Source organism: Astatotilapia calliptera, chromosome 19 (assembly GCF_900246225.1).
Source record: "Astatotilapia calliptera chromosome 19, fAstCal1.2, whole genome shotgun sequence".
NCBI lineage: Eukaryota > Metazoa > Chordata > Actinopteri > Cichliformes > Cichlidae > Astatotilapia > Astatotilapia calliptera.
Window position 1 is genome coordinate 20,196,215 of NC_039320.1, and position 25,783 is coordinate 20,221,997.

Below are 25,783 nucleotides of genomic sequence, written 5' to 3' on the forward strand. Positions count from 1 at the left end.
TTCTTCTTTGCAGGTTCCAGGGTGGAAAGCGGGAGGAGCTGATCGGTATCACTTATAATCGTTTGATCCGGATGGACGCCAGCACCGGAGATGCCATCAAGACATGGCGCTTTAGTAACATGAAACAGTGGAACGTCAACTGGGAGATCAAGATGGTAGGAAACCCACATAACTGCTTTACCTTTAGTATTACCTTCTTAAAAACATTATTGGAACATGACAGGCACACTGATTCGATCAGATACAAAATTAACACAGTGTTATAAAACAGAAGAGGCAAATTTAGCTTCCTTTTAATCTTCTTGGATTTATTTTGCTGGTTTGTTTAATTGTGTTTGATAATCAAGTGAATGACTTGAATTTGTTGATCTATTAATCTAGTAAAAAGGGTGGAAGTCAACAGTGAAAGTTCTTTGCATTGCTTGTTGTGATGTTAGCTTAGCTGATCACACATATAAAACGACTATGTCAGCCAAAAAACGACTGATGTGACTGATGTGACTGATGTGACGTGCTCTGTGTGCACAGGTGACTGTGGAATTTGCAGACGAGCCCAGTCTTTCATTCATCTGCGCCGAAGTGGACTGTAAGGTGGTCCACGAGTTCATTGGTGGCTACATCTTCCTGTCCACGCGTGCCAAGGACCAGAATGAGTCTCTAGATGAGGAAATGTTCTATAAGCTGACAAGCGGCTGGGTCTGAGCTGTTCCAGGCTGCCAGGGTTCAATGATTGTAGGTCAGGGGCCAGGAGGGGGAGTGGCTGGAGGTCGGGGGGAAACCTCAATATATGAATTTATTTTACTTTTTCTTTTTAATTGTTTAGGTCTGCGCTGAAAAGCCCAGAGCAGCATGACTATTGCCATGGTTGACGCTATTTTTAAGGTCATAGTTTTTTGGAGGTTTTTTTGCATTAATGCTGACAAGGTCATTTGTTGCAACACTAATATTGTGGTGGATGCAGTTCAGATGAACTCCAGTGGTTGAGCAGAAAGCTAAGTTTGTCTGTTGTCCTACAACCACCTGTCTCCTCTCCTCCTGGACTGGCCACCAACTTACGTCCATGACGACCCTTTAACACCATTCAAACATCAGAATAAATCCCAAAGAATCTTTTTTCCCCACTTATTCTTTTTCACTTTCCTTTTTTCTCTCTCTTTTGGAACTGGACTAAAGAGGCTGACATAACAACGTAGATAAAAATGTAATTGTAGTGCCTCAGGGACCTACAGTTACTCATCCTAAAAGGTGGTTATCAAGAGTATCTATAACAGCAGAGGTCAGTCGATCAGATCTGCATGTCCATCCTGTCCACTCTGTGAAAGGTTTTTCTTTGAAGTCACGTGTAAGTGCACTTGTGCAGTATATAGTCCTGTTTATGAATAAGCTGTCCTGAACTTTCCGTTTATTTTTTTGCTTCTGATTTCTGTCGTTGCCTCACAACTTGTGTCCTTCCTGTTGAGTCTCTCTGTTGATTATGTTTTAGCTGACAGGTTTGACATTGTGAGATGTACTCTGTATTTAATAGACCGCTAAAAATGAGAGCACACTACAGTTCAGTGCAACAGCATGAGCATCAAGTGGGTTTGAGTTATCTGGTTTCCGGCTGATGTAAATGTCCTTGCTGCAGAAATGTTGATAGAGTGTAGCGCTGACTACAACCGCCTACTAGTTTTTTTTTAAAGTAAGGTGTAAAAATTTTCAGTTAGAATGTTCAACTAAGGTAATTAACATGCCTTTAAAACATGATGTCTTTTTATATTTTCCAAACTGTAAGCAGTCTTCTGTTTAGACAAAGCTTAAAGTGCACAGATTTTATGCCAGAGAGCATTAACACATCTGTTTATGGCTCTTTTTCTGACCACAGTTTTAGGTCAGCTTTGAACGGCATCCTCAGATCTGAAACCACTGATGTCTCATAGCGTAGTGCATGTACACTACATAACAGGAGGGACATTATCACATATCCCTTGTACTGGCTTTTACATTAACGCTGTTTTGTTTGTCACACCATATAGTATTATTACTATTATTATTATTGTTGTTGTTGTTATCGTTATTATCAGTACACACCAGCAAAAGGTCACAGAGTTTAAAAAATAAATATGCAAACTTTTTTTGTTCTGTCCTCAGTATGAAGGATCAGTAAATGAAGTATTTTTTTTGTAACTAATGTAAAAAAAACACAAACATTTTTATAGAATTGTACAGTTTTGTTTTGTTTTTCTGCATTTTGGGGGTTTGCAGGTAAGCCATCTGTCAACACGTGTAGTAAATGTGCCTGCTCATGTTGTAGTCTTACTGAGTTTCAGATGAAGATATATGTGAATATATATGAAGATAACACTAGTCTCAAACTCCAGGTTTGGTTAAGAAGTTCTGTTGAGTATATATATTTTTCTAAAATACAGATACACAAGCCTTTTTCACTGTGCCCTGTCTCCCCCCATTTCTGCTTTCTCTTCTACATTTCCATTTGTAGCTCTGTCATTTTTAGCTCATTTAAAAAAAGAACTGACATTGTCATTGATGTGCTTTTTTTGCTGCAAGTTTGACTCTATGCCATTTTAGGTTACTTCACTACTTACTATTTGTCTGGTATTTGACACAATTGAAGTGTGCAATTAAATAATGTCCATATGAAGGAGAGACAAATCAGCAAAAAAAAAAAGAAAAAAAGAACAGAGGTAAGCAAAAACTGTTCTGTTAATTTTTAATTTCTCTGACTTTTTGTTTGCCTTCAGTGTCAAGAGTAGCAGTGCATGTCCTGCTGTTCTGTTTTCTGACTGTAAAAATGCATTTATTTAAAAAAATGAATAAAATAATTTTTATTTAATTACCTGTATCTGTCCTTGATTTGACATAATTTGCCATTACAATATAACATTTGCACAAAAGTAAAATATGACATTAAGGCTGCAACAATTCGTCGTTATACTCGACGACGCGGAATTTTATTGTCCACACGTCCTATTCTAAAAAAACAAAAACAAAAAACAACCCACAAGTGTGTTTCTTGTACTTGCAGTACACTGCAGTAAGCTATATTCTGCTAAGACTGCACTCAATACTACAAAGAAGAAACTAGCGCGAACGGCAAAACGAAGAAGGAAGGAAATGGAAACAGGTTTTTTAAAAAGTGAAAACATTTCACAGTAAACAAATGCAGACTGTGTAAAGTGGAGCTTTCCCACCGCGACATCACTACTGCAGTGTAGCAGAAGTGGCCTCAGAAGGTCTGCTCGATAATGTTAATGCAGCACTACGGATGATATCTACAGCCACGCTTACCGAGACTGATCTACAATACGGCAGCAGTGAGATGCTTGGCTAGAAGTTGGCAAGTGGATCTGAGGGCAGACCATAGCAACCTCCTCCCCCTGAACAGGGTCCAGTAACCATCACGGTGGCAGACATCCAAGCAAGGGTCTCTAGTATGAAGAGCATGAACCAGGCCCCGACATAGTTCACGCCTATTGGCTGAAGAAGCTGACTGCACTCCACGAGCGTCTGGCAGCACAAATGAACCAGCTGCTAGTTGACGAGAGATACCCGGAATGGCTAACCGAAGGTCGGACGGTCCTGATCCCCAAGGACCCCAAGAAGGGACCGGTCCCATCCAACTACCGACCAATAACCTGCCTCAGTACTACATTCCATGTAGTACATGTCAGGCATCATATCGGCTAAGATGAACAGGCACATGGGTCAATACATGAGCGGGGATTGGCAAGAATACCAGAGGCGCAAAACACCAGCTACTAGACAGAACAGTCAGCTGAGACTGCAAGACAAAGAAGCTTTTATACATTAAGTGAAGTTGAGAAAGATTATACTTACGGAGTTTCCCATTGAAACATAAACAAAAACTGAACCTTGTGATGAGGATACAATTTCCAGTTGCCGAATAATATACCCAACAAACACTACTTGAGTTGCAGCGTCATATACAAGTGTACTGATTATATTTCTCCACCAGAGGGCAGTCTACAGCCATCTGTACTGCCCATGTTTCTCCTGCAGTCCAGTGCTGGGTGCATTCTTAACCAAAAAGAGCTGCTTTTGCCTACATCTGAATGGTATACCTGGCATCCCAGCAGAAGCCAAATGCCAGATTGTGGAGGAGATTAGATCAGAGAACGCCTGCAGACAGTCTGCCTATTTGCAAGCTTTTGCCCATTCCTCTATAGTGGGTACGGTGTATGTCTGTCACCTGCAGAGATGCTGGGCGATGGAGGTATTAAACAGGGAGCTCCTACCATGATATTTGATGGAGACAGTAAAGATGACAGGGACTGTGAGCACAGGGTTGGATGAAATTATGATTTTATGATTAGAATTAGGTGTGGTAATTAAAAACTGCTTTAAAAATCCAGTGATCATTATGAATATATTCTTTTTTTTTAAAGTTAATTGTTGAAAAATACTGGCCCTACTATAGAACCCTGTGGAACTCCATAACTAACTTTTGTATGTGGAAAACTTTGGGCCATAGACTCACTGCCAATGCTTATGTTAAAAAATATAGAGAAGGTTGTACATCTGAAGTTTAGTCTTGGAAACCTTAAAAAATGTGTTTCACAAAAAGTACCGTAAATTTTTTTTCTCTGGTTGCTGAGATTTCAGCTTTAATGATCCCTTTAAAAAAAAGAAGAAGAAGAAGACTCTCCAGCATTGGCGTTGAGTCCTCAACTCCTATCCTCCCACATTTCATTTAATAATCTTACAGTGTATTTTAACAGCCCTGCGGTCATTTGTGCGATCAGATGAGGTGTGCAGCATGACAGCGGGAATAATAAATCCTCCAAGAACATCTTGTTCTTGCTGAAAAATGTGTCACAATCCAACAGTTAAACTGGAAAGTTGGGCAGCGATAACTTCCAAGAAACCATTTGATGCGGTCAACAAATCAAGTTTCATTTGGCAACTGGATCTAGATATGGAAGCATAAATGTGGCTATTCTTCTAAAGCTCTCTGATGTTATATAGCCTATACTCCAGTGGGATCTTGCCCTATTGTGTTCAAAGCGTGCACTGGAAGTAAAGACGTCACAATAACGGCTCCAGCCAATGACGTGGAGTTCTTTGAACATCTAGACTGCCTTGATGTGAGAGAAGAATATGTTGCAGGAGACCTAAAGGTGACATTTATAGACTATATGCTTCTCACAAACATTTTTTTGCATTTTGCAGGAAGTAAACACATAAAAGAAGCAGCACAATACAGAGAGCAAAGTAGCACCTGTTGTCATTCAATGCAGCAGCTTCCTGGCTGTATAATTCAATTACAAGGAAGTTCTGCTCCGCTTTCCTGTAGTTCACAGCCAGTTAAAGTCATTGTTAATGTCATGGAGCTCTCTCTCTCTCTAGGAAACCCTTTCTGACATTTACCCTCTTTGCCTGCAGTGAGCAGTGTGCCACAGATAATGTGAGCGATGCCGGCAGATGTGCAGATTTTTTTTTTTTTGCTTTTCAAACCAGTTTTTATCTAGATCAATATTTTTATTATCTTCCTCAAACTCCTGGCACCTGCTGTTAAAATGTCATTTTCAGGGGAAAATGTGTGGCGATTCAACTACTAGCGGTAAATATAATGAGAGCGAAAACTGATTTTCGGGATGGCGATGCTGTTCTAATGGTTGGTACTCCAATATTTTGGATTGGTCCTGACTGTAATATTTTGCTTTTTTTGTTGTGACTTTTATAGTCACCGTGTCTTAATGGTTTTAGTTACCCTTTTTTACCATCAAGAGCCACAATGAAGTAAAAACTTGAGTAGATTTCCATTGGATTTATGATGAAACAATCTTGGCATTCTCCTAAATTCTTCTCCATTTTGTTCTCCAGCAGCAAACAAATATATTTCTTATGTTTCAACTCATGTCAAAACCTAATTTTTAAAAAGTTTTAAGCATAATTAATCGCCTTATTTATTTAGGTTTGTAAATCAACAACAAATGACTATAATCCCTGAAAGTCTAGTTTGTCTCCAGCATTATTTGAGTGTTTCTTTGTGCAAGCCAATTAATTTTGGAAGTTGAGATCCTACTCGTTATGAAAAGAAAATAATGTCAGATTCATCATTCTTTCTGTGTTGATAGGAGTTATGTGGGTAGTTCAGCTTCACCACTAGGGGGCTGTCTAACCAAATTGTGATATATACTGTGTCGTAGAAGCAGCGGCAGGTTATGTTTACGTACATGGATGTGAGCCACGTTAAAATAAAGAAGCTTGCTAACTACTACGGATGTTTTATTGAAAACACGACATGGTACCAGGAGTGGGGTAGTAAAGCAGGTCATCATGGACAGTGTTAAGCCACCAGATGCCGTCAACTGGAACGGAAATGTGGACTGTGAGTGGCGAACTTTTAAACAGCGGTTTATGCTATACCTGCAAGCTGTCGGCCTAGATAGTAAGCCTGATACACGGAAGATTGCACTGCTTCTTACCGTAGCAGGTCCACAAGCGGTGGAAGCATATAACACGTTTGTGTTCGCAACTGCAGAAGACAAAGAAAAGTTTGACGAAGTAGTGAGAAAGTTTGATGAACACTGTTCGCCCAAAAAGAATGAAACATTTGAGAGGTACGTCTTTCGGTCACGTATACAACAACCTTCAGAGAGTTTTGATACGTTTCTGACTGACCTCAAGTTAAAGGCAAGAACATGCAATTTTGGACAGCTGCAAGAATCTATGATAAGAGATCAGATCGTATTTGGAATAAAAGATATAAAGATAAGAGAGAGGCTTCTGAGAGAGGCGGATCTGACTTTAGCAAGTGCTGTGAAAGTATGTCATGCCAGCGAGCTCGCCATACAACATGCAAAAACCTTCAGCAGGTCGCCGAGGGAAACAGACACGGAAAGCACAGCTGTAGCTGCAGTTAATACACGGCAGGCAGGGCGCACGTACAAAAAAGAACAGAAAGAATCAAAAGACACTTTCTTGTGCAAAAGATGTGGCACAAAACATGGAAGGAAACAATGCCCAGCTTATGGTAAAATATGCAAAAAATGCAATGGACAAAACCATTTTGCCAAGCAATGTTTTTCAAAGAATAAACAAAAAGAAAGAGTACACACAGTAGAAGAAACTGCTCTCAGTGACACGTTTTTTGTGGGAATGGTAATGCAGCAAGATACACCCATGGACCAACCTGCAGTCAGTACAGTGAAGCAGGACAAATGGACAGAGATGTTACCAGTGAACGGAGCCCTGGTAACTTTCAAACTGGACACAGGAGCCAAGGCTAATCTGGTGAATGAGCTGGATGTGAAAGCGATGAAAACGAAACCACACATATTCCAAAATAACAGTTTACTCCAAGCATATAATGGAGAACCAATCAAAACCAAAGGTAAATGCAGGCTCCGGGTACAAGTAAAAGGAAAATATCACAGTCTGATGTTTATCATTGTGCCAGAGGGACATGAATCTCTGTTGGGAGATAAAGCATGTGAGAGACTCGGCCTAGTCAGACGGGTATACAGTATAAACAGCTCTGAGCCCAAAAGTGTGAAAGAAATCGTGGATCTGTACCCAGACATATTCAAGGGGTTTGGAGTCTTACCCTTCACCTACAAGATAAAGCTGAAAGAAGGAGCTCAGCCTGTGGTTCATGCACCTCGACGTGTTCCAGCTGCTCTTAAAGACAAGCTTAAAGAGGAACTAGAGCGGATGGAGGCACTGGAAGTCATAAGAAAAGTTGAAGAACCTACTGAATGGGTTAACTCCATGGTGTGCATTAAAAAACCAACCGGCGCTCTTAGAGTCTGCATGGATCCGAAAGACTTAAATGCTAACATACAAAGAGAGCATTACCAGATACCTACAAGAGAAGAAATAACAAGTGAAATGGCTGGTGCAAAATTTTTTAGCAAACTAGATGCGTCCCAAGGATTTTGGCAACTCAAGCTTCATGAGGACAGTACAAAATACTGCACGTTCAACACGCCATTTGGGCGTTACTGCTTCTTGAGAATGCCTTTTGGAATTTCTTCAGCTCCTGAGATATTCCACAGGACCATGGAGCATATGATCGAGGGAATCGAGGGAGTCAGAGTTTATATGGACGACATCATTTTGTGGGGATCCACACTACAGCAGCACAATGAGAGACTAGTAAAGGTTTTGGAAAGGGTGAAACGTTATGGACTTAAACTGAACAGAGTAAAATGTCAGTTTGGCGTGGGTGACATTACCTTTCTCGGTGACAAGCTGACAGCCGAAGGCATCGAGCCGGACAAGGAAAAGCTACGAGCTATACTGGAAATGCCACGTCCTGAAGATAAAAAAGGTGTGTTGAGAATCCTGGGAATGGTTAACTTTATTGGAAAATTCATCCCAAGCCTGGCGGCCAAAACAGTGCACCTGAGACAGCTTCTACACAATAGCTGCGAGTTCAGATGGAATGAAGAACTGGAAAACGAGTGGCAACAACTGAAAAAGACACTTACAACAGAGCCAGTTTTGGCGTATTTTGATCCAAAAAGAAAAACAAAAGTGTCAACAGATGCATCGAAGGCCGGGATCGGCGCAGTGTTGTTGCAGGCTTATGGAGACCACTGGAGGCCAGTGGCATATGCCTCAAGAGCAATGACAGAGACAGAATCTCACTACGCCCAAATAGAAAAAGAGACATTGGGGCTTGTTTTTGGATTTGAAAAGTTCCACACCTATGTCTATGGTTTGCCAACATTTGTGGCAGAGACTGACCACAAGCCATTGATAGCCATAATCAAGAAAAACTTAAGTGAAATGTCTCCACGCATTCAAAGATTGATGATGAAACTACAGCGCTATGATTTCAACTTGATCTACACACCAGGTAAACACATTGTGTTAGCAGATGCACTCTCTAGGGCCACAACCCCAAACAAAGAGCAAAGCTCCACAGAGATGGATGTAAATATACATGTAAACCTGGTAGCAGAGTCACTTCCTGTGTCAGACAGAAAATCACATCAGATCAAGGCTGAAACACAAAAGGACTCTAGTCTGCAAAGAGTTATAACACTGTTGAATGGGAAATGGCCAAGAGGTGAATGCAAAACATACTACAACATAAGAGCAGAACTAAGTGTTGTGAATGGACTTCTGCTAAGACAAAACAGAGTAGTAATTCCACACTCACTGAGAGGAGACATCCTGAAAAGACTGCATGAGGGACATCTAGGCATAGAGAAATGCAAACGGAGAGCCAGAACAGCAGTCTATTGGCCAGGTATAAATGCAGACATTGAGCAAATGGTTTCCACTTGTGATACGTGTATCAAACACCAGGCAAAACAACCAAAAGAGCCTCTGACCATAACAGACATACCGGAGGAACCATGGCAGAAAGTCGGAACAGACATTTTCCACCTAGGAGGAAAAAACTACCTGCTGGTTATTGATTACTTGTCAAACTATCCAGAGATGGCATTATTGTCCAACATGTCAGCTACTTGTGTCATAACGCACATGAAATCAATATTTGCTAGACATGGGATACCACAGATTGTTCATAGTGACAATGGACCTTGCTATAGTTGTAGAGAATTCCAACTATTTGCTCAGGAATATGACTTTAAACATGTGACCTCAAGCCCCCTGCATCCACAGTCCAATGGGAAAGCAGAGAAAGGTGTGCACATTGTGAAACAGTTACTAAAGAAAGCACAAGATGGTAAGGCAGATCCTTATTTGACACTACTGAGCTACAGAGCATCACCACTGGAGCATGGCAAGTCACCAGCAGAAATATTAATGGGAAGAAAACTACGGACCACTCTTCCTTACACAACAACCAGGAAACATAAACAAGTGAGAGACAAAATGAAACAGTTGCAGAAGAGACAAAAGGTCAACTTTGACAAGTCCTCAAAAAGTCTAAAACCACTCGCACCCAATGAAGCAGTCAGAGTGGAAGATGCAAACATCTGGGAAAAGAGAGCAACTGTACTGGAGGAGGTAAACCCAAGATCGTACAATGTGAAAACTGAAGATGGACTGATATTAAGGAGAAATCGGAGGAGTTTACTGTACACTCAAAAGACAATGGGACCATCGGAAGAACAGTGTGATGACAACAACACACCACCTGAACCAACAACACCCGTGAAGGACAGTGTGGAGCAAAGAGACCAGTCACCCATTGTCAGAAGATCAGCACGCTCTATCAAGCCACCTGATAGACTAAACCTTTAAGCATATATATATATATATGTATATGTTGGTGTATACATATATAGCTAGATATATATGCATATATCAAAAAGGAACTTTCTGCATTATTGTGTGTTCCGTAGTTTACACTGTCACAAGTGTTTGTGATGTTATTCAAGCTATGCAATGTTAGGTATGTTTCCATAGTGTTGTTCAGCAGATAACATCTAAAGAAAAGGGGATGTGTTGATAGGAGTTATGTGGGTAGTTCAGCTTCACCACTAGGGGGCTGTCTAACCAAATTGTGATATATACTGTGTTGTAGAAGCAGCGGCAGGTTATGTTTACGTACATGGATGTGAGCCACGTTAAAATAAAGAAGCTTGCTAACTACTACGGATGTTTTATTGAAAACACGACACTTTCCAAACCCTTTCAATTTCCTTATAGTATCTTCAGCGTACACACAGTCAGTCAGTGAGCTTCACCGTTCCATTTCACATATTAGATGACAGGAATTCCACCCTTGACAAACCTCACATATGTTATTGCCATTATCTTGGACAGTTCAGTGTAGATATTTCCATGGAAAAGGCTCAGTCTGGGCTAAACACTAATGAGTGCCAAGAATCTTATCTTGATGTCATCCATTACACTCTGGTGCTGCTAACCTGACTTTAAAGACTTTATGAACACATGTTCTTTTGTTTCCAAGGCTAAAAAGTTAATTCAATAAGTTTCCTAAATCTTCCCTATTTTCTTTGTTACTCATAAATTCAAATGGCACTGGTCAGGTCTTGGTTTACACAATCATACCATCACTGCTTTAACCTGTTCTGGTTTTGATGGAAACCAGAAAGCAGTCCCCTTCCATGACCAAAATTAGGCATTCCTATGTCTCATGTGTTGGATGAGCACTGTGAACCTTTGACCACCAACTTGTTAGCCTTGCTTTGAATTCCAGGACACCTCACATGCATTTGCAGAAATATAAGTGTGTCATTAAAGTCTCAGAGCCAATCCAGAGGGTGTCCTCCAAGCAGATGAGGTCATGTCACATGCTGTTTATTGAGATGAGATGGGCCTGTGGTGAGCCAAGACGCTTGCTTCATCACTTTCTGCAGGATTGCATGGTCATTCGTACAAACAAGTGTAAGCAATAAGGGTTAGAAACCATAGCTAAAGATACAGATGTTGTGTATTTCAGCTCACGTAACAGTTCAGCCTAAGTCTGCTGTCAGGCTATTTGCTGTGAGAGTCTTTAAAGTAATTCCCTTCTCCCTCAGGGATCTTTTGGCTTTAAGCACTGTTGCACTTAATTGGGTAATTTGCATCACCTCTCTCTCAAAAATGTATTTTGTGTGGCTAAATCATGCAATTTAAAACAGAGTTTTGGTCAGGGAGCACATATGGAACAAAAAGACAAGTGTCAGGTCACTTTGCATGGCAGTAGGAGAACTTATGGTTGCCTGAGGCATAATGAGAGTACATCTATTCAGGTCTGCTGACTTGTCTAACAAGGAAAAAAACAGAAGTAATCTAATGGGGGAATGTGCAGTTTAGAGCAATCCGACAGCACTTTTTATTGCATTATGACCTATTCCTTTGAAAAAAAAAAATCAGGTGTCTATAAATCGATCCCTGTGCATCAATAGCATTAAAACAGCCTATACAGCCATAACTTTTAAAGACCTCACTGGTGCATTCTCCTTCAATTTCGCCCTCATTTTTTATTGCTTGTTTGTTAATAGATCTGTGTTTGTCCCAAAGTCTCAGTGGCTCCCATGTCCGTCCCTGCATCTCTACCTTATCTCCGTTTGGACTCATGGGTATAGCAGTGTCTTTTGTTCTGTCGACAGTATAAACGAAATTGAAACGGCAAATTGAAATAGGAATCTTAGCTTACTGTGTTACCCAGGGAGCTTTGCACTTTGATAAGCTAATTTAGGTGCTTTTGACTGTCAGCTGGCAGTGAAACAGTGATAAGGGGTAGAGTGAGAGTCAGTCACTGACAGGCAGAGATAGGAGAAAGAGAAGACACAGGACTCTTAGATGAAAACTCGAAAAGAGAGCTGAAAACCTGAAGTTGTCCAACCAATGCACAGAGTAAAATGATTCGCTAGTTTTGCACTGCTGTAAAGAAATAACTTACCTTATATTTATGGCACCAGGTTCCAACATTTGTTAGACATTTAGAAACATATGTAGAAATGACCAAGAAAGTAGAAAGCTGTATATATTAAAAAAAAGTAAAAGTGCTGTATTAAAGGACGTCTTTAATGTAATGCATGAATACAGACAGAGTGACTCCTGTGATGATTACAGGTGCCTTTAAAATGATAAAGGTGACAGTGTTTTGAAGAGTACCATACAATACCCACACACACACACACACACACACACACACACACACACACACACACACACACACACAGAGACACTCACAAAGCTATCATTTAGCTGTCCCGCTGCTGTGATAGAGATGGATTGAGTTTGTATTGTTTAATGGTGCGTGCCTCCATTACGGAGTTTTTTGCCCAGTGAGCTGCTCTCAGATTTGGCTTCAGCACACCCCAGGGTATTAACTTTGATTCAGGATGAGCTCTTCTGAAAAAATAATTTTCCCCCCAAAAACGCTGCATAAAGCAGCTGCCTGTGGACAAAATTAGTTTCTAAAGTGTTTCCACAGTGGATGGTGGCAGGCAAATGCAAAACAGAGGCAGACTGAACCACGTTTCACAGTTATTAAGTGTTTGGCATTTCACATTGTGTTTCGTTTGTACTCCGTACTACTGCAGCGGCCTTAGAGTGACACGCTGAATGGTTCATTTTGTATTCACTACTTATTTGTGTTACTCGCCTCTGTCAGTGCGCCCCAGGGTGGCTGTGGCTACAATGTAGCTTGCCATCACCAGTGTGTGAATGGGTGGATGACTGGATGTGTAAAGTGCTTTGGGGTCCTTAGGGACTAGTAAAGTGCTATACAAATACAGGCCATTTACCATTTACTGATTTTCAAGGTTTTCATGGCTGATTTCTGTAAAAACTGCTAGATTTTCAAGCATTGTACTGGAATTTTACACTGTACATTCTGTAATCTAAATTAAATTATTATTAATAATAATTTTAATAGTAAACAAAATCTACAAAAGCAGTTTTCAAGGTATAGTAGTTTACCACTTAGTTGTGCTAAATGAGTGAATGAATAAGTGTGAGTGGTGCATTAGATGAGTTTGGGACAAATTCAAGCAACAGTGTGAGACTGAAAAAACCCTTTGTTATACTATAAAACTGTAAAGTAATTTGTTGTTATTCTTGAACATTTTCTTTCATTTTTTTTCAACAAGTGCAAAGTTTGCCTTTCCCTCATAAGCTGGGTCTTGATTTAATTAGACTTTTTTTTTCACACTAACCTGCGTCACTGATTCAAAAACCAGCATTTTATTAGGAATGCAGAATTCAAAACAGAGATTCAAAGCAAATATATTTGGCATTTTTAATAAAGAGACAAAGCCGCGCTGATTGATCAGACCATGAAAGTCATTACTTGCGGTTGGCTGGGCATTAACATGATTGATGGTTAATATCTTCTGCAAATCTAATTAAAGTGTCGGTCTCTGGCAAAGGAATGGTCCTGTGTTGGTCCCAAAATTCAGCAAAACTGTTGTCAAGAATTATGTCAGTGTGAGCGGTTATACGATTAGTTGGTGAGATCATTTTTAAGAAGTGACGGGTCCTTATGTTCCAGCAGTGGCTGAAAGATCATATGGATAAGTCCTGCAATCAAAATAAACAAAATGAATGAGCAAATCATATGAAGCCTTTGGACAGGCAATGTCCTAAAATGCCTCACTGTAAAAGGATAAAGTCTTAGAAACTCTGTAATAACCATCAACACAGAGGTGCTTGTTTGTGTCTTCATGCTACACTGAGCACAACTGTGCACGCAGCCAAGCAGCTTGTTTACTCCAGGTGTATTAGAACTGGTTCTGATTACCAGAGGATTTTAACTAAAACTCACTCGTGCAAAGAAACTTAATTGTAAGATTCAAGTGGAAAATACAAATGATAATGCTAGAAAGTACCTTAAAAACAACACAGGTCAGATGCTTCTCTTTCAAATGTGATTAGCTGGGCTACGTGTGCATGAAGAGTGCAAATATACACTTTTCTTGATAAGTGAAATCTAAACGAGGAGTTTCAGACACACCCTTTTCATAACTGTACTCCTCAGCTCTGGATGAGCCAAGATTCAGGAAGAACTACAAAACAACCGATGGAAGAGTATAAAACATACGCTGTCTTGGAACACAAAGCCATACATGGAAAAATCAATGCATGCCACAGCTCACACACTGTGCACACTTACTGAAGTAATGTATGCAGCCACAATAAGACATGTTTTTCTCCCGAGTGAGCTCCCATGCAGCTCTGTAACCAGTGTCTGATGAGTGTGTGTGTTTCATACTTCACACTGTGCAGAGTAAGCTCCAAACCACATGAATTCAGTGTTTGATTTAGCAGGAGTGAAAGAGGGAAGAATGGAGATGGCGGCCATCTGGCCATGGTGTGGGGAGATGAGACGCAAAAGCGGTGGTTGGAGCAAAGGGTCCCTCGCATCATTCCATTCCTTCTGTAGTCAGATCCCTGTGTTTACCCTGCTCGCCACATGGGACTGAGGAACCTCCTTCTCCCTGATCTCACGAGTGAAGTTGCAGGCTGAAAGCGTGTTTATCTTTTCCAGGATTTTGGCGGGAGGGAAAGAGGGGGTTGGGGGGTAGTGATGGAGCCAAAGGAGAATAAGTGCCGGAGAGCCCTGACAGTAGCTTGGAATTGTATAATGTTCCTGGCTATGAGGAAATGCATTCCTCTGTGCTAACAATGAGCATAAAATGATGCACAACACATCTAAATGTCTACTTGATATAATGGTGCAGCTGAAAAGAGGGTTTCAACAGTGGTTTGAATATCACTCAGTATGACAGTAAAGCAGTTTTGAGGAAGCAATGTAAAAAAAAACTAGATGCATTTTGTGCTTCTTGTGTTTTACCATAATGTTTTACTCATAAAACTAAGCATCAGAAATTACAAAAAGTATAGATTTTACAATTATTGACTGCTGTCTTGTAACCACCTTGATAAAACAGAATGATTGCCTCATTAATGATTGAAAATTGTTCCTCTAAAGAGTGAAACAGTTAACAATTCTGCATATTTGCCACAGACCTTACTAATGTTATATCTCTTTGCTGATAGAGTCTGTTTTTCAGTGAATGGCTGTAGTTTGTTTTGTTTTTTCCCAACAGCCTTCCCTACGCAAAGATTCCACTCCTCTAACGTGTCTTGGAAACTTCAAACCACACAAGGGGAACCTGGAGGATGTGTCAGTCTCTGTGGTGTGTCATGCATCCAAAATTTAACCTCAGCATCGAATTGAGCAATGAGCATAGCCAAGGTTCCGACATTTTCGTTGGGCAATCAGTCTTGAGGCTTTTATTGAAACCTTGTCGTGGTTCAATGCTTTGCCTCTTTCATCAGAGAAATTCACTGACCAGGCTTTCCCTGGAGAGACTCAAGTGCCCCAAATCCCAAACTCAAAAGCAGGAAACTAATGCCTGCTAATGCCCTTTTCACCCTCTCAGCTTGTGTGTGTGTGTTCTCATATATATGTGTGTGTGTGTGGATCAGTTTCTCGCCCTTTGGCCACTTTCTGCTTTTTCCTCCACCTGGAAAAAGGGAGTCATTACATTAAAAAGTGTTTACTCATGTAGGAGAACACAGAGTGTGTGCAGGGCAGTGTCAAAGTACCTTCTTGTACTTGTCCCAGGGGCCTCACAGCCACAGGAGTCAACTATTCCCCTTTCAGATTACAATTTATACTCAACAGAAGGGTCTCTGTAACAAAGTGGATGGTCACAAGGTAGCCTCAGGTAGTCTCAGAGGATCAAGAGGGTTTTTTTTGTTTTTTTTTTCAAATTCCACATTCCTGAAATGAACTACATGTTGTGCCAGATTGCTAAGCTACCTGCTGCAAGGAATAACAAAGCCATACAAACAGTAATACGATCCCAAGGAAGTTTTGGGAACGTTCATATTTAATTACTGCTGTGCTGTTTGCCAAGTGAAAATGTCCTCTGTTTCTGCATGAAGCAGAGTAATCTGACTATCAGCTGTACCCGTTATCAGTGGAATGATAAATAAGTTGCATTCTTGAATGAAAAACCGATTGAAATCTGCCATAAATACAGTTAAACTTATATTTCAAAAAATAGCATGTTGTAGTAGATTCCTCAGGCTCCAGAATGTAAAGCCAGGCAAACTCCTGCAAGTTGTTTTCAATGATTTTTTCCTGGACAAAACAGAAACATGAATTTCTGATTACAGCGTTGCTGTTTTTCCAGCCACAAGTGGTTTTCTTATCATGCATTTCATCTCATAAAGCTGACCTAAGGACATCTGCTATAGTACAGCGGGTCCTCTGCTTATCGTGGTAAGTAAGGATAGCTTAACCGCTCAACAGCTCCCTCCGCAACATGTTAACGATCAAATCCCCATAGGCAAAAAAACAGAAGCACATAAAATATGAGCTATCTCAGATGAAGCAGAGGTTTCCAAGTTTCTTCAAAATGAAGACAGAGCGTGTAAAAGAAGCCAGATCTATCAGGAGAGGAATTAGGGATCTGTGGGGAACATGGATGACTCACAACCAGACAAAACCATCCACTGTTTGTGTGTGTGTGTTTGTGTGTTTGTGAATTCCCATGGAGCAGATTTCTGTTGGCAAGGTTGTAGAAAAACAAAAGATGATGGTCCTGAACACTGACACCTCCCACACGTCCGGCGGGGCGTTATTGGAAAGTGTTCAGGTAGAGTAGGCCTGTCTAAACGACTAATTCAAAGAACTTGAGCTTCTTTTTTAGATGATCTTGGGAAATGCCCTAGTTAGCAGTCATAATGTGGGAAACTGTCGTATAACCACAAGTCTGTAATGTCTGCGCCACAGGCAGCGTGATGAGAATTGTTGTATAACACCATTATATGCTGTTGTTTTCTCATGAGGTGATGCTATTAGAACTCTAGTAACCTGTTTCAGGAGGGGAGACATGTCCAAACAAATGTGTAAAGGTGGATAAGCTTTTCTTTTTCTTTTTCTTTTTTTTTTTTAAAGAGAACTTCCTTTACAAGACTTCTTGAACAGTTACTGTTCATGAACTCTTACAGGGAGATATCACATACTGTACTTAAAGTCTGAGTCATACAGACTATGCAATAAAACCTATTGGTGTCATAACTGCCAGTATATCATCAGAGGGACTGTGAGGTTTACCTCACCAGGCACTGTAATCCTGTCCAGGCTAAGACCAGGCTAAATTAGTTGTAGAAGATATTTTGTAGGCTAAATATGATAATCAGTCTTCTTCAGTGTTTGAGACATAGAAAAAAACAAAAAACAATATATATAATTTCTCCACCACTACACTCACAATATCCTCAGAAGCCAGAAAGCTCTTTTTTATGAGCTCAGCAACCTTGGTAGTGCCATATTCATTTAAAGTTGTAACTTGGGGAAGTCCGAATCACTGAAGAGAAGCTACTTTCTGTTTTTTTTAACCCCTATAAACTATTAGTGTTTCATTCATTCACAGTACATTTCGGGACAATTTTGACACGGGCCACCAACTTCAGAAGCTCTCTCTCCTCTAGCTTACCTTTTGTCTCTTTTTACCCTCTTCTCTTTCCCCTCACCCCCACCTGGTTGCAGCAGATGTCTCTCCTTCCCCGAGCCTGGTCCTGCCAGAGGTTTCTTCCTGTTAAAAGGGAGTTTTTCCTTCCCACTGTTGCCAAGTGCTTGCTCACAGGGGATTGTGTATTTTTTGGGCTTTCTTTCTAATATTGTGGAGGCTTTACCTTGCAACATAGAGCACTTCCTGTTGTTGTGAATTCCATATAAATATAATTGAACTGAATTGAATAGGTGTCTACAACAAATTGACTAACTACAGATTAACTTGATTTTAACTTAATTTTAGTTTAATCTCACCTTAGAATTAAGTCGATTCTTATGTATTATAAATGTAAAAATGTAAAATCTGTTGGTGCTTGGTATGTGTTAGGGTCAAGGTTAATCCTGGTAAGTGCTTGTTGTACCGAATGATCATAGTTTGACACATTTCTATGAAGTATCCTTTTGCTTTCACTTTTGTGTTTGAATATTATACATATTATGACTTTTCAAGAGGCAATAAACATCCAGCCACCGCCTCCATTCAGCCTGGGAATTTTCTCCGTCTCGCGAAGCGTACAGACTCGAGGAGCTCACGACGTGGTGGTGTGATACTGTACGTGATTGGCGGGCGGGTGGGTTTGGTTTGTGTGTCTGGGAACCTGCTACTGGTCTCCCATCCATACACACTCACACACAGAGAGAAAGAGAGAGCCACGGTCAGACAGACTGGCTCTCCAAAACCGACAGCAGGGGGAAAAAAACTCTCCTCTCGCGGCTCAGAAACCAGCAACTATCGCAGAAGTGAAGTCGACGCGATGTTAACCTCGAAATGCTCTCTTTTATTTTGAGAGGAAGGCTAACAATAGGGAAGAAGCTGTTTAAAAGTAGGTGAAGTGTGACAGCTGGAGACATTTAACCCAAGGATTTGTTGACTGCACGTGGAAACTGCTCGCTCAGACGCATCGGTGAGTAGTCTCTGCGTCCCGCTTACTTCCCGCAAACAATCAAAAGTTGGGCAGATATTTTACACAGGCGTACGGGGGGAGTTTCTTGTTATTGATGAACGACTGGAAGACTGCGCCAACAACCTTTCAGCCACTTTGCGGTACAATCAATATAAGCGTGCGCGCGCGCTTGTTAATCATTAACTAGCGCACGCGACGGTGTGACTTACTTAAAAAAACAACTTGTGTATTTTTTAAATTATTATTATGTATCATTCTCTCGGGCTTTCTGAACGGATTTCTTTGTCAACATTGTTATTATTTGAATTGTTTTGCTGTTAGAAAATATATATATATTTGTATCCGCGGTCACGTTTTTGTGCTTTAAAGTGTACGTTTGATGCCTGTGTTGTAAATTAAAATTAAATAGCTCACATAGTTTCTGCCAAACGTTTAATATTTGAGCGCCAGCCCAGCATATACAAATATTCCAGTGAAATTCCTTTGAGCCCAACGTGAATGTGGGGAGTTGTCCAGCACGAGTATTATGATTGCAGGGTGTGCTTCTCTGTCATCTGTTTGTTTGCTCGTCTTCATGTCACAGTGGCAAGTTAGAGTATAAAAGCCTCCAGATATTATCCACATGCTAATGCACACATGTTAAAGCTGCAAAGGGTTATAGTTTGAATTCCTTCCAGTGAACCGTACAGAGCAAGATGTTTGAAGGCTAAATATGTTCACCTCTTAAATCTAAAGCGTTCAGTGTTAATATTTGGATAATTTGTGCAATATCCAAAACCAGGTTTTTGGCATCTTTGTGCTAAAACAAAACAGTCCAAATGTGTATGGAAACTGTTTAGAGCCCCAGGGGCCACCTCAGAGCTTTTAAAAAGGGAATGATGAAATAGTGTTTTTACTTAAAATGTGTATCAACCAAATGGCCGTTTTAAAGGGAAAAAAGACATATGCTTTGGCTTTAAATATATCTTAAAAAATCTCAGGGGTGGCTCTTTACAAAGTCCAACACATGCTTGTATTTAAATACTACTATACCAAATCCCAAAGCAATTCCCACTTTTGTATCTCCAGGACATGCTGCAGACCTTGAAGAATGTTTAGTTGGGATTAGCTGTGAGGCTCCTTATACTGCCCCTATGCTCCTGGTGGCATTAACTAACCCACTTACATTAAAATATTGCTTCTTGCTGCCTGAGTTCAGGGTTTAATTTGCTCTGGCATGCCATAAAAGATAAGCTTATACCTTTCCCCATAATTCAGTGTCCAATTACAGTCATGATGTAAACTGTTGAGCCGGCTCCCTCCCTGGCTTCTTCTTCTGCTAGACAGCAAATATCCTTGAAGGCAGACATAAAGAGATAAAGATCCTTGTTTCTGCGGTGCATCTCATATAGTGAACAAATACACTCTGCTGCCAGGGTTTCTGGTAAAATGACATTGAAGTCTGGAGTCTAAGGCTTTCCCTGAATTGCTCTGCTCAATGCTGTGTTTTAATATACTTAATGGAAAGGTAATGAAAGGAAGACACAAGAAAGATATAGGGGTGTGTCCTTTAAGTGCCTCCCCCCCCCATTGCCAATTGTTAACCTGCTAAAATTTGGGTAAAATACTGGCTGTCGTCCCTGTCACTTTCCCCAGTCCAGTTAGCAGACAGCAGAGGAAGGGCGTGACAATCCTACTGACCAGCTGCCACATCCTACTTCTGCAAATCTTGAATGACTAAACAACAGTGAGCCTTATCTGCACTAGATGACATCTAGAACTAACGCTGTATTAATGTGAAAAATACTACTTAAAGAAATGTCAGCTAGAGTGAGTTAATTCCAACACATTACGTGATATTCTTTGTCATGACAACCAACTCAATTATTTTCAGAAGAGAACCTGATGTTTTTTGGCTCGCCTTCAGATTTTTAGTTTCTTTAAATTCAGAAATTTCGTCTTGATGCATGCTCAATCATCCAGGTAGGTAAATCCACAAAATTTGATTCAGTTCATCTGGACGTAGCGTTTTCAGTGGGAGAAACGTTTCAAGGAACTGACCTCACAGCCCATTGTTCCTTCAGTGGTACTAGTTTAAGTGATACTGTTTATAAGACTGGGGACACCTGCAGTCAGCTGAGACTGAAGAAGTCACTTGGGTGAGTGACGAAATGTTTCTCCCACTGAAAATGCTATGTCCAGATGAACAGAATCAACGTTTGTGGATGTAGAATTTCATGCCTAACATCTCTCTCGGCCCATCACAGTTCACTTCAACTCATTGTTGCCAACTTAGTGACTTTGTCACTAGATTTTTTTTTGTTTTTTCAGTATCCTGCAAAAAAAAAAAGTACTCAAAACGAAACACCCCCGCCCAAAAAAAACTTCAGGCGGTACTTCTTCGCGAACGCTCTTGTTCTCCCGCTGCTGGCGCAGTTTTTTCACCATCTGCTCTGTTCAGCGAGTGACACCGAACAACAAGGTTTCAGCTAGTGACAGACAGCTGTGCAGCTTATGAGAGGAAAAAAACCCATCAAGTTGCATCTGTTTCTCTCAGTCATCATTTTACTTGTAAACGCAGACAAAAATCACAGCACAGCCATTATATCTAACTTTGGCTTTTGCAAGATGATGTTGAAGGGCAGGCGCTGCGTTTAAAAAAAAAAAAAAAAAAAATCCGAATTTTGCATTGAGGGATTGTTGCTCTTATTCAGTATTTTGGCTGTATGGAGTGGCATTTTTGTCTTTTTACCTTGATGTATATTTACGTCTGTACTGTTATGCAATGTGTCATGCCATTGGTCCTCTAACAGTCATTATGCTCGTGATCTCTGCAGTGTTTGAGACATCTCTCATTAAGTGCTCTCTATCTGCTTTTCTTCTGTTTTCCCAGCCCCCTTCTCAAATGTTTTATTGCTAGAGGGCACTGGGCTCTAAAGAATGAGCTCATTTGGGGGCCTGGCATGTCATTCATTGATTCATGGTTAGCCCATGCTGCCCTGGCAATATATAACCTTCACTAACAGCTGACTTGCACAGGAAAATGGATGGGACCTTCCATATCTTTCTGTTTTAAGGGGAGAAAATAACATCCTATTCAGTCTGGTTGATCTATGGTGCTCCCTTTTAACACAAAATGGCCATTAAATGGCATGTGCACTATTCGTTCTCGCGTACATTGCTATATACACATATGCGCGCCATGTGTATTGTGACGAGAAAAAGTTTACAACTCATTGAATTAACAACAGAATTTAAAAAAAGATCCTTATGCAAAAGATGTTCCTTACCTGAGTAAGAGCCTACAGTTTGAGCTTCTCTTAGATTATGTATGCAGACACGGATGTCTCTGTTTATTTTCTCAAAATCTGTGCGATGCCTCTGCTGAGCATGAGCTTCTCAACTATAAAAATCTAGAATGTGTGTAATATAATTTCTTGCCTTGCTGGCATTGTTACCCACGCAGTAAACGGTTGTTTAGGTTTGCATTCCTCGAGTCTTACATGTGACAGCTCTTCATTTGGATTTGGTTATAAGGAATTTGGAAATTTTGCTGCGTCAAAAACAAAACAAACAAAAAAGTGATACCTCAGAAGAGAAGATATGGCAGTTCAGAGCCCAATGTGCTGGATGCAGATTGGCTTTTATTTCTACTGGGAAAGTCTGACAAAGCTTTCAAAGCCTGGTGGATATTGTTTAGTGTCATACTTTTGATTCCTTCTCAACAGTACTATTGTTTTTTCCATGTAAAGTACATTTGACTAAATAGATTATATCTAAAGTGTCTTATCTTGCACCACTTAAACAAACCCCATTGCTATTGGACTTGGTTTTTATTTGGCTTTAAATGAAACTTTTTGAAGAGAGAAAAAAAAGATTTGATATTTTAAAATCTATTTTCAAAGTGACACTACTATAGAGAGCAAACTATTGGATTCTCCAAGCTATAAAATGAGTCCATTCTAGGATCACTGACCCTCTTTCATTTGCTTGTCTAGGTAACAGCTAGGTGCTAATAATCAAACAGAAGTTTAGGCACTGGAACATTGAGGTGGGTCATAATAACACAATACCATGATGTTCCGATCCCAACAAATTCACTCCAAGGACATAGAATTTGCAAAAAAAGGCAAAAAAACTCTACAGGCCTCAGCTAGCATGTTAAATGTTAAAGTTCATGATTGTACAATTAGGAAAGGACTAAACAAGTATGGCGTGTTATGAAGCGTTGCCAGGCGAAAGTCTCGTCTCTCTAAGAAGAATATATTAGCATTTGTAAAGAAGATTAGGCTAATATCCCTTTGGATGAAGAGAAGATGGATGAAAGTCAAATAGAAAATAATTGCTTTAAGTTACTTGAAGTTGTTCTACAAGGTACTGAATCATGGGGTCTACTTGGTTTTTTTTTTTTGGTTTTTTTACTGGACTGGATGGAGTTCTGAGAAAAATCTTTTGCTTTCAAATGACTGTACATGTTTTTGATATATTGTGTATGCGAAACTGATTTTATTTTTTGTATTTGTGGTGTAGTGCTGCATTAATACAACGCAGGCTGGCAGTAACACCTCAAAAACAGCAGGATCGATGTCGTAATCTCTCAGTTATTTTATGAGAAGTAACATTCACCATCTGTTCGCGTGGCAGTGTTGGATATCGCTCAGTCAGTGACACGGGTGAATGACATCACTCTCTAAAGATCTAATCTGTGAACGTAGGTGCGCTATGGAAGGTTTCTTTTTTTCCTGTTAAATCGAGGCCCTGAAAAGAACCGCGAGTCGATGTGAAAGATGTGCATGAAAGACTGCAGATGAGGGAGCGTGTTTTTATATCTTTGAGATATCTCCCACAGTGGAGTGTGGAATGAAAGAAACTATTTTGTTTCTGAACATTTCCAAAGCCAGTCAAATGTGAGTGGGAGGAGTAGATATGTACTTCTTTTGAAGGTGGACTTATTAGTTAGTTATCGCGTCAGATCAATATATGCGATATTCCCAGCTGTACTTATTTCATATCAGTTCAGCTGAGGTTCAGTCTGCACTGCTTTTCGTATTGTTGGCTTATCAGGAATAAAAAAAGAAAAAAGATTGTTGGCACGCCACTGCAGTGCACCTGTATGTTTAATTCTCAAATATGGCACAAGGGACTTGTTTAACAAACTGTACACTGTGTAAAAATGTTTGGAATCTTTTTCTGGATATTAGTTGTGGATTACAACTTTCCATAAAGCTGAGTAAATTCCCCAACGTTAATTAACCTAGATTCCTAAATACGGCACCAGACTATATGCTTAGATTATTAAAGCTGTCAGTCTAAAAAGAAAAGTCTTAAGAGTTGGATATACATCCAAACTATACTGCTTTATATCAGTGATAGATAATTTACTAAACTTTTTAATTACACATACAGCAGAGTAAATATATTTAGTAATAGATGGATTTCAGATGGACTTGGTTGATGTATTTTTTTAATTAATAATCTTTTTTTTAGCCTGTGCCACCTGCTGATCTGGCTTTGAGCTTTTATGCCTCTCCAAAGGAAACTAAAGACACACCTTTAGTTTAGCTTGACAAAGCCTGTATCATCCACTTGTCTTTTGGGCCAATTTTCTCATCTCCTGCTGTTTCTGTTGCGGTGGAAAGAAGTTGCGGTTCCTGTGTGCTTGTGAGCACAGACTGGAAAGCGGGAGGACCGTGTTGATGCTTAAAGAAGAAGATGTGCATTGTGCAGGCTAGCTCAAAGACCGCACTCCAATGAGGTCCCAGGAGAGCACTGAGCATTGACTGAACACATTTCACATTAACACAAGAGGGGAGCAAGGGAATGAGCAGGAACAGGGCTGGTCCTTTTACTCCTTGGCAATACACAACCACAGTTAATGAAGTGTTTTTGAAAGGTTTTGCTTGAAAATGGGGTGATAAGCAGCCGTAAAGTATATGTCCGTCATTTTCACTGCTACAACAGCTCCTTGGCTGTGACTTCTCGCACAGCTCAGAATTGCATAAGACTGCTCAAAGTCAGACCATAAGCTGTGCACTGGAGCTGGCTACATTTCGCTGCCTTGAGGCTCATGTTTGCTTCCTTCTCCTATTTCTGTTCCTTATTCTCTTCCTTGCATCCCCCATCTACTTATCCCCCCCTTCCCGTCATGCTTCAGCGGACCACCTGAGGGGGGCTATGTGCTGGTGACAGCTTGAGGGGTGATGTGGGCAGCCTTCCTTTATAGCTAGAAGATAGTGTAGAAGAGGGAGAGGTGCTGTGGAATAGGGCTTTGAAAGTGAACAAGTCCACTGCACTTAAAAAAAAAAAAAAGTCCACTGCACTGATTTGCTACTAGGTAGCAACGAGACCAAACAGTTGATGCATATTTTCTGTATTTGCTTTGCAGTGTGCTATCTAGTTAAACAACAAGAAAATAAAATAATTGTGAGCAACTGAAAAGGTTGAACTAATTTAGAGTGGTGCATGTGGAATTTAAAGAAAAGCTGTGACATACCCCCAGTATTGTTAGCTAAACATGCACATGCTAAAAATAGAAATACCGCATCAATATATTGAAAATAGCTTGTTATATTGGGAGGATTTGATGCATAACTCTGGAGAGCTGTACAGTTTGTGCACATTGAAGTGGGGCTTCTGTCAGTTAATGAAATTAATTTTGTGAAGATTGGGTCAGTGTATTCAAGGGGGGGGGGAGGAGGCTAAACCGTGGCAACTACTCTGGAATTCCTGCTAATGGCCTCGAGGTTAGCTCTCAAAGCAGGTCAGTCTAAAAGGATGTTGGAATCATATTGCAGTTATCTGGCAAACATTATTTTCTGTGTGGTAACTTGCACTAACTTGTTTTGGTATCTCGTCTGTGCCATAGATATAACCAAGGTTGCTAATGCTATCTTGAATGATAACTTAGCATTTCATCCTTTCATCAAAATGTGGTCACTCCTGACTTTGAGAGATGAACATGCAACAT

General features: G+C 40.3%; 2 protein-coding genes across 5 annotated transcripts in view; both read left to right on the forward strand.

Moving 5' to 3' along the window:
• Window positions 1-2,833, forward strand: part of fermt2 (FERM domain containing kindlin 2) — a 37,015-nt gene extending 34,182 nt beyond the window's left edge. For all 4 annotated transcript variants that reach the window (XM_026151090.1, XM_026151091.1, XM_026151092.1 and 1 more), the window contains 2 exons: window positions 14-155; window positions 529-2,833. In XM_026151090.1, coding sequence (XP_026006875.1) covers window positions 14-155; window positions 529-702 — 316 coding nt within the window. In that variant the 3' untranslated portion in view covers window positions 703-2,833. The remainder of the gene's footprint in view (window positions 1-13; window positions 156-528) is intronic.
• A 15,601-nt stretch (window positions 2,834-18,434) lies between these two features.
• The window catches only part of stxbp6 (syntaxin binding protein 6 (amisyn)), a 66,316-nt gene continuing 58,967 nt past the window's right edge, over window positions 18,435-25,783 (forward strand). The window contains exon 1 of the mRNA XM_026151295.1: window positions 18,435-18,837. The gene's annotated coding sequence lies outside the window, so the exon portion shown is untranslated. The remainder of the gene's footprint in view (window positions 18,838-25,783) is intronic.